Source organism: Staurois parvus, unplaced genomic scaffold (assembly GCF_062004578.1).
Source record: "Staurois parvus isolate SC_StPar_1 unplaced genomic scaffold, SC_StPar_1.0 ptg000657l, whole genome shotgun sequence".
Classification (NCBI taxonomy): Eukaryota; Metazoa; Chordata; class Amphibia; order Anura; family Ranidae; genus Staurois; species Staurois parvus.
The window spans coordinates 6,045,509-6,058,310 of record NW_028318453.1 but is presented as its reverse complement, the minus strand read 5'-3'; the positions used below and the strand labels follow the sequence as shown (position 1 = coordinate 6,058,310).

The following is a 12,802-nucleotide window of genomic DNA, read 5'->3' as shown; positions in this document are numbered from 1 at the left end:
TAGGGCGCGTGCTCTCGGCACATCTTTTGTTTATATTGGGTATGCAAATATGTGGTCCCTCAACATATGCCCAGCTCTAAGAAGTTAAGCACAATCATAAAAACGCATTTTGAATGCCAGCAAGCTGATACAAGACTGGTTCTGCCATTGTTTGTTTATTTCTACTCAGCTCAGAACCTGATTTACTAAACTGGAAAGTGAGAAATGAAGTAAACATGAGCCTGCTTAAAGCTGAAGGCAGATATAGAAATTAATGTAGATATGTGTTAATCACAAAAAAATATTAAATGTATTTTTAAATACGATTAGTGTAAATATCTGATTTTCAGTTGTACTCAGACTGGAAGCAGAAGGGTCATCACTAGGGACCCTTCATTCAAGAGTGCTGCAGTGCATGAGTAGGCAAGGAGCAATGTCATAAAAAGAGAGAGCAGAGTAAACCAAGAGTTGATTAATCACTGTGCTGCTTCTTTAAAGTTACAGGTTGAGGGCAGGAAAGTGACCTGGGTGTATTGCTTAACTTGTATAGAGAGAAGTCAGGTCACCAGCCTAGCTCTGATGTCTAATAGTGCTGTGTACATCTTATAACTGGGTTAAAGTACAAGTTCTTTTGGAGGTAAAACAGCCAGCATACATTTCATGTCTAAGTAAAAACAGATCTCTGCAAACTGATTTACAAGATTTACAATAATTACAATCTAAAAAAAACACAAAGACTCTATGGGCTACCGTATAGCATCACCATGTTTTCAATAGATTTTGGTTAGACTTACAACAACCTTTGTTCCTTTGACTTTAATTCTTACAAATATGGAGCAACTCGTCTCCAGATTTTATTATGTAGTTTATTTTTTAGACCAATTAAATGTTTCAGTTAAGAAGTGCATTTATTAATAGGAACAAAGCTCATTTTATGACAGGAAAGAGAATACATTTGCCTTGGCCAACTCCTTAGTGTCCCACAGAACTAGATGTTATCTTTGGTCAATATTATTTCCTTGACTTTAATTTGGATTTGATGCTTTCTTTTCCTTTGCCAAGCAGCAACAAGGTTGTCCCCCACTTCTTATTTTCTTTTTTTTTTTTTTTTGTTAATGCTGAGTTTAAGAAGCCACAGACCATTTTCTTCCAGAAACCCAAAAATGTTCCAACACTCATATCATCTCATATCTTTTTCACATACAGGGAACTCATATATTTTGTATACTAGTGTCTCAGTATTTATTTAAATTTATCTATATTTTAGGCTTTTCAAAGACAAGTTCATGAGAGCCTCACTCAGCTGGAGCTCATAAACAAACAGTATCGCCGCCTGGCTCGGGAGAACCGCACTGATTCAGCATGTAAACTAAAGCAAATGGTCCATGAAGGCAACCAACGGTGGGACAATCTGCAGAAGAGAGTTACATCTATTCTCAGGAGGCTGAAGGTTTGTTTTATTAAATGCTCTCTTTGAGTTAATGCAGGGTAAGGAGACTGTCATTTTAGGAGCGCAAAAAAACTGCTGACAATTATAAAGTGCATACAGCCTGTGGTGTTTCCAGTCACCCTGCTTTACCTGAAGGCCAGACCATTCTAACAGACAAAGCTCCACACTTTCTAGTAATTTACTGTGAAACCCATCTCAGGACTGCAAATCGGTGTGAATCCAATGCTCTTTTCTTTATGTAACACACATTATACATCTATTTTCTTTTTGTGAATTACATTTTTTATATGCTAGGAAGCATACAGCTTGGACTTATATCACAATTAAAGAATGTCATAAGTATATGCACTCTGAATTTTAAACAAAACTGGTTAAACACTGAATTATACTGGGAAATTATAAAGATACTTTTCTAATTTTTTTACTCAGATGCTTAAATTATGTTAGACAAAAAAATCATTTGATTTACCTCTTTCATTTCTGATTTACTTCATTACAGCATTTTATTGGCCAGCGAGAAGAATTTGAGACTGCACGAGACAGCATCTTGGTTTGGCTTACAGAAATGGACCTTCAGTTAACAAACATAGAACATTTTTCTGAGTGTGATGTTCAGGCAAAAATTAAACAGCTTAAGGTTAGCCATTGGTTTTCTGTGTGAAAGACAGGATGGAAATTCTGGTTAATTAGAAACCTACTTATACTATAATTACCAGCTTAAGGGACTCTGTCTAGGATAGGTAAGCTTTAAAAAGGAAAAGAACTGGCTTAAAAAAGAAATGCAGTCTAGAAACATGTCACCATATCACCATTTCAACATAATATTAAAATGAGCAAACTTGATATTCTAAGGCATATAAATCAAACCTGCACTTTGCCTATTCTTGCCTTTCTGCCTCTCCATTCAGCCCTGGTGAGTTAAGAAAGGCAGCCTTGTGTAAACCCAATTCAGATCTTCAGTTAGAGCTTTCATGGTTATTGTCTCCCTATTCCCATATGACACTGCTGACCAATCACCAAGCATCAACACTGCCATATAGAATTAATTACATGAATCTCAATATCCAAAAATAAAAGTTATTTTCATCACTATCAGTGGTGGACAGAGAGGGTGGGGAACAAAAAAATGTATGTATGTGCTGCTGTGGGCCTGCACTGTAAAGAGAGTTTGCTGTAAAGCCTAAATAATTTTTGTAAGACTGTCACTAAAAGAAAGCATTGTTTGTCTTCAAAATAAAATGGTCTATAGCAGAAAAATAAGAATTGCTCTGGTCCAAAGTGTACAAGTATGAGAGCTGAACTGGTTAATAAAACCTCATATGATCAAAGTTTTTTTGTTCCTTAAGGCCTTCCAGCAAGAGATAGCCTTAAACAACTACAAGATTGATCAAATTATTACTCAGGGAGAACAACTTTTAGAAAAGAGTGAACCTCTTGATGCCGCTGTTATTGAAGAAGAACTGGATGAATTGAGGAGGTATTGCGTGGAGGTCTTTGGTCGCGTTGAACGATATCACAAAAAGCTCATCCGTCTTCCGGTATGTCTACAAGTACTGCTTCGTAACTGATATTGAAATTTATATCATTTCTTCATCGATACTCAGAGATCAGTTTTAGTAGCTTATTTACCGTTTACTGTAAATGTATTTACTCACATCTTTTTGGGGATTGAAAGATTTAAATTTCCTGTTATGTAGCTTAACTTACTCTTTCTGAGCTTGACAGTGTGGGGTTTATTTACTAAAGCTGGAGAGTCCAAAATCAGACTCCCTTCTGCATAGAAACCAATCAGCTTCTAACCTCAGCTTGTTCAATGAAACTTTTGCAATGAAACCTGGAAGCTGATTGGTTTCTATGCAGAAGTGAGTCTGATTTTGGACTCTCCAGCTTTAGTAAATAAACCCCTGTGTGTCTTGGGTCCCAATAAAGAGTATATCCAATATGCCATACAATGCATGTCAATAGTTGACAACATACAAATATGTTAAAATAGAACTATGGCTTAAAGTTAAAAAAACACTTTATTATGTTTATCTTCACTTCCCTTTTTCTCTTAGTCCTGCTGCAAAATCCCAAAAAATTGCTGTGGAGCCTGTCAGTGAAGTCCACTTTCTGTGATGGTGTGGCAATGATGCTGCTCCTGAGTTCATAGTAGAGTTGTCGCTTTTATGTGTGTCTGTTCATGCTAGGACTACCGTGGAATGAAAAAATGTTGCAGGGTGTTTAATTGTTGGCATTATCACAGCTGATTCAGAAGGCTGTAGCTTGTCAATCAGCACCTGGCCACACCTGGCCCTGCCCATTTCTTTCTGGATTAACAGTGCTGCCTGAGGTTTGTGCATCACATAGTAACTGGATATTGGATTCGTTTGGATTGTCATATAGGGGCCTTTAGTTTTAGTTTAAGTCATGTTTTACTGTGGGGACAAGCTTTAATGAGTAAAGGGGATCTGTTATTTGCAAAGGGAAAATATTTTCTAGCAGCTGCACAATCGGTGCCTTTGCTGCAAAACCATGTAGTACTTTTTTTCCTGCTTCTTTCTTTTTAATTCCAGTGTGTAGTGGTTTGTCATTAATTAAGACAGACCAAGGGTTTGCAATTTTTCTATTATTACTATTTCTCTCTTAGTATTGCAATTTCTTTTCTATGCCATTTGCATTGCTGTGTGATTGGAATATTACAGCTTTTTATGCTTCCAGATCATTTATGATATGGATAAAGTAGCCTAACCTTTCAAAGCTGAAACAAAAAATATCAATCTAAAAATGTATAATAAGCATATTAAAAACTTCCACCATTCAGATTAAAAAGGTATGAGAAGTGGAGGACACTCAGTGTTATATTGTAGAAGTCATTAACTAATTGTGGTATACCACAGTTATCTACACCAACCTTTGAAGGTCCACTTGCCTTTTTAGATTTTAGTTTTTTATTTTTACTTCCCTCCACTTAAAATATTTCAGTTTGTTTTTCAATTGAGTTGTACAGTGTATAGGTCACATTAAAGGTAGAAAAAGTTCTAAAATTATTTATCTTTGTCTCATTTATTTACATCATAGAAACCTGCCATTTTAACAGGGGTGTGTAGACTTTTTATATCCACTGTATCTATTAACTACTGCCTAGTACCACAAAAACATATTTTAATGTGCTTTTTCTGTCAGTTAGGACTCATTCACATGGATTCACTGACACATACAAGTTTAAAAGGGAAGGAAAAAATAGGTACATGGCCCCATGGCATGGTTTAGGGCCATACATCTGTCCCTGTGTACCTGTAAAACTCAAATGTGAGGGTGAGGCCTTACAGTTACTGCGTCTCCATTGAATAAAGCAGGTTCTTCATTTTGTAGGGGTATCTGCATCCATGTGAATGAGCTCTTACAGTGAAAATAGCTTGGTACTTTCCTACCCTAGAATTTCACCTTTCTGTTCTTCTTGCTGATTACTTCCAGTTGACAGATGATGAACATGACTTCTCAGACCGAGAGGTGGATGGAGATGAGACAATGGACCTGTCTGATCTGCAGTGGCACACAAAGAATTCAGGCGGCATCCTCTCACCTCTGCCTTCTTCAAACCATTCACTGTCCCTAATTGTTCCGATGAGGAGTGAAAGATCAGGTCGAGATACACCAGCTAGTGTGGATTCCATACCACTGGAGTGGGATCATGACTATGACCTCAGCCGTGATTTAGAAACTGCAGTATCCCAAGCATTGCACTCAGATGATGAAGATGACAAAAGTTATTTTCTTCAAGGAGCAACTGGTTTAACTGGTAAAATAGTCCATCTTTTATATGTTCATGCTTTGATGTAAAATGTTCTAAAGCATTTAAGTGGTCTTAACAGACACCTATTGTTGAGAGTGAAAGCACTTTGACACAAGGCCAGATTTTCTGTTATTTGTTTGTGTTTTGTCCTAAACAGTGGCAAAACACTCTAGACGTACATAAAAGAGATTGCTCTGCAAACCTATTCAGTAAAACAATGCATTGTGAATTGGTCTTACTAAAGTAACTTGAATGCCAAATTATTGTATTGGAGTGGAATGGATTATCTTTCATTGTGCACCTTTTTGCTGTTTCTGAATAATTCCACTACTGCATTTGTCAAGTTAACTCACCATGATCATCATTAAATATTTATCCCCAGAAACTTTGGCTCTAAATTCCTGCCAGTTTCCAAAAAACTCCTGTCTAACTAGCATATCAGTTAAACCTTATGTGTTGATGTCTAATTTGTAGGATCATAGTTCACTTTAGTAAATTGTGTTTACATCAAAAGATTGAATTTAGATCTGTTACTGTGTAAAACAACCGTAACTGAACTTAATATTAAATCAGGCAACCTTTACTGTGGGCACAAACCTTAAGTATGCAAATCTTAATGTTTTTCAGAGAATGCCTAGGTGGGGCCTACCACCTTCTGTAACTCGTTTGGTCATTGAGACCTTGCATTGAAAAACCAATAGGAAATTTCCTTTATTTACATATGTTGAGATTTTTATATTAAAATGCTCTTGGCTTTTACTCTACTGATTAGACTTGGGCAGAGATAGAAACCTGCATCTGTGGGTACCTGCTTTGAGTTTTCATACCAATTTAGCCAGTCCTACAGATATACTTTAATTAAATGTATTTCTGGCATTGTGTACATTTTTATGTGATGAACAGTGCAAGATTATAAATTCACCACTAAGTTACAAGCCCTTGAAAAAAGCATAATATCAGAAATTGGTTGCGATTTTTACTTCATGTGGGTATCAGAAATGTTTGTAAGCTATGTTAAAATTACTAATATTTGTTCAAACAAGCTTGCATGACAGTTTTTTTTGATTGCTTGGTTAATCAGTAGTATTCTTTTTGAGGCCCATTAACCTCCCTGGCGGTATGATTATTTCAGATTTCTGGTGCTGAAAGCGGTACCATTATTTTGCATGGAAATTTGGCGTTTTATATTGTAGGCCTGTAATTCTTAGGAATAACTCACTGAAATCTGTCCGAACAAGAGTCTAGTAAACATCCCGGGTAGGATAAAACTTGAAACACGAAATCATAAATTAGAATTTAATAAATAATCATAAAAAATAATAATATAATAATAATAAATTTAATTCAATAATATAATCAAACCAAAAACACTGAAATTTGAAATATAGCGCCAAGTTCGCACATCACTGAGCAAAGTCACAAAATCGTTTTCAGTGTCTGATGACGAATTTCCCCACAAATCATCACTCAATTCTGCAAGTAGTTCCAATTTACTATCGCTGTTCTCTAGCTGGTCTAAAACTGCTTTTGACCTAAAGGGACGCTTTTTGGACGCCATGGACATTTCTCAGTTTCCAGGTAGAAAGAACAGTAAAAATGCAGGCAGGGCACAGGGCAAAGCACTAGGGACAAAATGTATGTGAAATGGTTTGGTACAGTAATGTTTTACTATGTGATTTTAGTAAATGTAACTTTTTGTCATTTTCAAATTTCCCGCCGTTCCCTCCCCCGTACGTCCCGACGCTCGCAGAGGACGGAACCCAGATGACAGATGCCGGCATCCGCCGGATTACATTGCCGGGGAAACTGCAGGAGGGACATCGCAGGAGCGCAGGACAAGGTAAGTGACCGAGGGATCGCGGAGCAGCGCCGCATGGTAAGCCCGAGTGTAGCTCGGGGTTACCGCTTGTGGTACTGAAACTTTACCCCAAGCTACACTCGGGAATACCACCAGGGAGGTTAATAGGTACTGGTGACCACACTGCTGTAAACATTGGAGAAACAGTAACACCATTTTTTTTGCTCTTTCCTCTCAATGTATACAGGAGTTGAGAACGTAGTAGGGGGCCAGATAAGGAAATAAGAAGTTTGTTTCATGTTTTCCCATACATGGTGGCTCGTGGTAGCAACTGATCTTCATTAAAGTAATTATATAGAAACATGTGAGAGCTGATTGGGGTTAGACATTGAAGAGCCTCTGAAATGTTTATATTCATGATTCTCAACTGTAAGGTTATAGTTTACACATGCAGATATTTTGTTCTTTTAAAGAGTAGGAGCTAAAAAGTGGAAGTGTCCTACACCTCAGTTAATAACCTTATCAGTTAATTTCCTTCATTTTCATGTGGACACTAGACTACAAAAGACTGCAGTTGAGTGATCTGTGCCTTTCAGCTCTTTAGAAACTGTAAAAAAGTTGGAAAACCATCTTGTGGCTTGGGATTTTTGAACGAGCATGGCATGTCCAACTGTGTTATAGATAGTGTAGCTTTATTGTGAGTGATGTAATAGGGACAAGCTGGAATATGTAATAACTGCTGCATGATCTATAGATGGTGACAGTCACATCCAAAGGTTCCAACAAATCTGGACACCTGCAACATTCTCAGCCTGTCCTTTGTCTTTACAGATGTAGAAATCACTGAAAGCCCTGAAGCCTATATTAAACTTACAGAAAATATTCTGAGAAAGTCCACTGGTAGGCTGAGTGCCGAGATAAAGAAACTTTATGTATAACTTTCACATTTAGTTTGAACATCATGTCACAGCTTTAAATCTTGTCATTTTATCTAACCTATTTTCTATGTTACACACCTGCCCCATTCTGCATGTATAACAGTGAATATTAACCTAACCTTTATATTTAACATCAAATGAGCAAAGCTAATACAGTGTTAACCAGTTGTAGATTCTTAACCTATAATATTATGCAGTATCAAAAATATCACTGAAAAAGCATTGCATCCCCTGGGAACATGTTCCGGACTGGTGCACATAACTGGGGTTAATTTACCAAAAGGCAAATAGACTGTACACGTTGAAAGTGCAGTTACTCCAGAGCTTAGTAAATGAGGGGAAGCTCTGCTAACTTCCATTATCCAATCTTGTGCAAGCAAAAATGCAGTTTTTTAATTACTTTTCCTTGCATGTGATTGGGTATTCTTTGTAAAAGCAAAGCTGTACCTCATTTACTAAGATCTGGGGTAATTTCACTTGCAGAGTTCAACTGCACTTGCAAAGTGCACAGTCTGTTTGCCCCACAACATAGTGAGGTAAATCAACCCCACTATGTTGTGTAATGTGTGCCTCACTAAAAGAGTACATGGTTTGTTTCTGTAGCCCTATAAAGGTACTAGCATACATGCTTTGTACTTTTGTACATATATCTGAACTTAAAGGTGACTGCTGTTATCCATAAAGTTCACTGAAAGGCTTGTTTTATTCCTAAAATACACCTTTGTTAATAAAATAATTTACATATTGATTGACCTGATAAGGCCACCCAAAAACTTAAGATGATGGTCAATGAACCCTGTAATTCATATTTCACATTTCCAGCACCTGCTTAATACTCAACTTAGTAAACATACTGACGTGTATGCAAGATAAGCCTATAAGAAAGACTTAAAAAAAATATGTGTTACAACACTGCATTTGTTATATATTTATTACTTGGATTTTTATTTTTGCCCACAATGGCTTAGTGGTAATCCACAATTTAAAAAACCTTTGCGTTGAAAATCAGTATGAGGTTGCATGAAATTAAAGGAGCTAAACCCAAAAACAAATATGTATTAGGATACATGTACACTAAGCTCCCTTGGACACCAAGCTCTTGTGGCAGCTGAAAAATGCTAAACATAGCAAAAAACACATGTAAACACGGTACTGCGTTTTAGCCGTGTTTACCTCCATTTAGCTGCATTTAGCTCTTTGACGTTTATTCATTTTATTAGCCAGAGTACTTGCCATTGAAATGAATGAACACCCAAGTGCTAACCTTGGCTAGCTTGGGAAGATATACGCACATTTTGCATTTTTTGGCCAAAACATTCCCCTCCTGAATGCGATTCTTCTGCGTTCAGGATAGAGAAGTTTAACTGCCCCTATTGAGCTGAGTTTAGGGGCTTTGGCAAAAGAATGCCAAACGCTCCTAAACTGAAGTTTAGGAGCAGCAGTGTTTTTATACCGCAACCTGCCAGTACTTGGATGTAATGGTGGCAGTAGTTTTCTTTTTTTTTTTTACCAGAACAGTTTTATCAAGCATAGAAAAACACCTTTTGATGCTGGCAGAAATCCAGTGTTTTATAAATTTCTGTGCATGACACAGAAAAATCTTATCATTTGTGAGCTACAAAACAACTTCCCCCTGTGTAATGAAATAGGGGAGGTATTTGTAATCCAAATTAGGAGAGCAGCCTAGGGTGACAACTCTGCTCCTCCACCCTAGGACAGGAAGTGTGCTAATGGCAGATTCACCTGGTGATAATAAAGATGGCCATACATGGATTGAAATTTGGCTGGTTCAGCAGCAATCGCCTGAATTTTGATCCATGTATGGGCAAGCTTGTTGTACAGAAGTCAATCTATAGATTGACTTCTGCACAACCAGCCTGTTGGTTTTTCCCGAACGATCAGTGCCGCCAGCTATAGCTGACAACACTGATCTCACATCGAGTGTGGGGGATGAGGAAATTGGGAAATGTTTTTTGTTCAAACCACTGGTTGAACAAGAAAATCATTAATGCATGGCCAGCTTAAAGGAAAAAAAAATTTAAAATGAATAAAGATGTAGCCACCTAATGTAAGGAATGGTAAGCTGCAATGTATTAAATTTTTGTTCTTGAATTTAGATGCGCTTTGTAAACAGCAAAAATGAGTCAGCTCTGACTCGCCAAAATTCTAAGAATCCTTTATTAAAAGAGATACAACTTAAATTGAATGTGAATAACTACTAATAATCAAATTTACTTTATATACAAAACAAGTTAAAGACATTGGTAAAAAAATATCTGACAAATATTTCAAACAATATTAACCACTTACCCTCTGGAAGATTACCCCCCTTCATGTCGGCACTGCACTATTTTAACTAACAATTGCACAGTCATGCAACAATGTACACAAATAAAATGTATACAATTTTTCCCCACAAATAGAGCTTTCTTCTGGTGGTATTTGATCACCACTGGGTTTTTTTTTTGTTGTTTTTTTTGTGCTATCAAAAAAAAAACCCAATATTTTTTAATTTTAAATAAAACTTATCCAATTAAAAATTAAAAAAATAAAATATCTTCATAAATTTAGGCTAAAATGTATTCTGCTACATATCTTTGGTAAACAAAAATCCCAATAAGCAATAAGTGTATATTAATTGGTTTTCGCAAAAATTATAGCATCTACAAACAACGGTATAGATACTGGAATTATTTTTTTATAGTAGTAATGACGGCGATCAGTGACTTATAGCAGGACTGTGATAGTCTGACAGGCATTCTGACAATAACTGACACTGGGTGGGAACTGACTAACTGCCACTAACATCTTAAGTGACACTAATACAGTGAACAGTGCTAATAAAAAAGCACTGTTACTGTACTAATGACACTGGGCAGGAAGGAGTTAACATCTGGGGCGATCAAAGGGTTAACTGTGTGCTAGGGAGTGTTATTCTTGTGAACTGTGCGCTGTTTCACTAGGAGATGTGCTGGTTTTTATTCCCTGCTTTGCAGGTAGATGAAAACCAGCACATCCCCACTGACAGGAGAGATGTTGTTTACATACACATATCTCTCTCCTGTCACTAGTGATCGTTGGGTCCCGGCCATGAATCACTGGCCAGGACCCTGTGATTGACATGTAAAGGAGCCAATGACAGTGTGGATTCTCCTACCCTATATATATGTGATTCAGCACAGAGCAGCTGCCCTGTAGCAGTAAAGCTACGTGGACCGGTCAGAAAGTAGCTTTTAATGCTACCCACAGGAAACGCTAAAAGGAAATATGTGAGTCATCAATAAATACATTTAAATTATGAACACCAAGGGTTTATTTTAATGCACTAAAGATAAAAATGGAGGTGCGTTAATAGCAACCAGCACAATGCTTTTAAAAGAAAAATTATAGCCATGGGTATCATCTTTACCTGTTACCAATTGATCTGACAAAAGTCACCATAGTTCACCCCTCATACTGATCTCTAACTTTATCCATCAGAGATATGAATCTTCTGAATGGCTTTTACGAGCAGTCCTGCATCTGTTCTTAGAACAAATATGACTTCCCCTACAAATTGCAATGTTCATATTGGCTTTCTTCTATTGCCTCTCTTTACTGAACAATAAGATAAAAAGCACAAACCAATCAAACTGCACTTTAAACATGCTAAGCATGTAATGTTGGAAGTGGTACATGATAATGCTATTTTTGAGCAATCTATAGATATGTAGTCCCAATTCACATACAATGAACTTATTTGAGCTTCTCTCAGTAATAAGAAAGGGTTAGAGTCCCTGTTCTTTTTCATTCTTTAATAGTGCTGTTTATTAATTTTTATAAAGTACATACATTACTTGCCTGGCTATCTAAGTTACTTACTGACACACCCAATAGTTAGTACTACTGCTATTCTCTGCATGCTTACTATACTAGTTATTCTAAATGCTTATCCCATGCTTATCACAAATTTTGAGAACACACAACTCATGATTATTGTTTTTCATTCTGTATCAGGAGAGTCTGGTTTGTTAGAATCACAGATCCGTCAGCTAGACAAAGCACTGGATACAAGCCGTTTCCATTTACAGCAGACAGAGAATGTCATTCGCAGCAGAACCCCCACTGGACCTGAACTAGATTCAAGTTACACAGGATATGTAAGTATTGACAATGGGGAATCCAACTATTTATTCTATATGGATGCCTCTGAAATGTCAGAGCTGTCTCTGCATTGTTAATGACTTCCATGTCAACCAAGGAAAAAAATTCTGTTCCAGAGCCAATGTTTTTAAAGTGACCCTGTCACCAGCTGGAGAATGTTAGAACAGAATCACCCTGTAAGAAAAGTAGAGGAATACTAACCTTTCCACGGGGCAGCAAGGGAAATCTTTGCTCTCTTCGTGAGCTTCGGCAGATGCTGCTTTGCATCTGTGTCCTATAGTGACATTGCACTAAGTTTTTTTAAAAAAAGCACAGTGCGCAACCAGTGATGCATTATATAACATACCCAGAAGTATTGCACAGCAGCACCAGCCAGAGGTAAAGAAGAAAGCGAAGATTTTCTTTGCTATGTTTTGGAAACCTTTTACAGGTTTATTCTGCTCTTATGTCTTTCATTGAATGACAGGGACACTTTAGGTTATGGCTATAGATTTAGACAGGTTATGCCTAGTACACACGATGAGAAAATCAGACAAAAAAATCATCCCATAATGTGATCGTTAGTACACAGCTGATTATCTTATAATGTGCACGAGCAGTAATAAAGGCCCATTACTTTGAGGGGAACATTTGCAAAATCAGATCAGAGATTCCCTACTCCTGTTGCCCTTCAAGTAGTCTGATTGGTCATTATGGACACCTGCTCATCTTTTGTTACC

The 12,802-nt window shown here is 37.1% G+C and overlaps 1 protein-coding gene across 6 annotated transcripts in view; it reads left to right on the top strand.

Annotated features, from left to right (window-relative positions):
* The window catches only part of SYNE1 (spectrin repeat containing nuclear envelope protein 1), a 662,466-nt gene that overhangs the window by 617,312 nt on the left and 32,352 nt on the right, over window positions 1-12,802 (top strand). For 5 of the 6 annotated variants that reach the window (XM_089694288.1, XM_089694287.1, XM_089694286.1 and 2 more), the window contains 6 exons: window positions 1,247-1,429; window positions 1,929-2,066; window positions 2,776-2,967; window positions 4,886-5,210; window positions 7,834-7,902; window positions 11,937-12,079. In XM_089694288.1, coding sequence (XP_089550414.1) covers window positions 1,247-1,429; window positions 1,929-2,066; window positions 2,776-2,967; window positions 4,886-5,210; window positions 7,834-7,902; window positions 11,937-12,079 — 1,050 coding nt within the window. The remainder of the gene's footprint in view (window positions 1-1,246; window positions 1,430-1,928; window positions 2,067-2,775; window positions 2,968-4,885; window positions 5,211-7,833; window positions 7,903-11,936; window positions 12,080-12,802) is intronic. The other variant, XM_089694289.1, reaches the window with a different exon arrangement.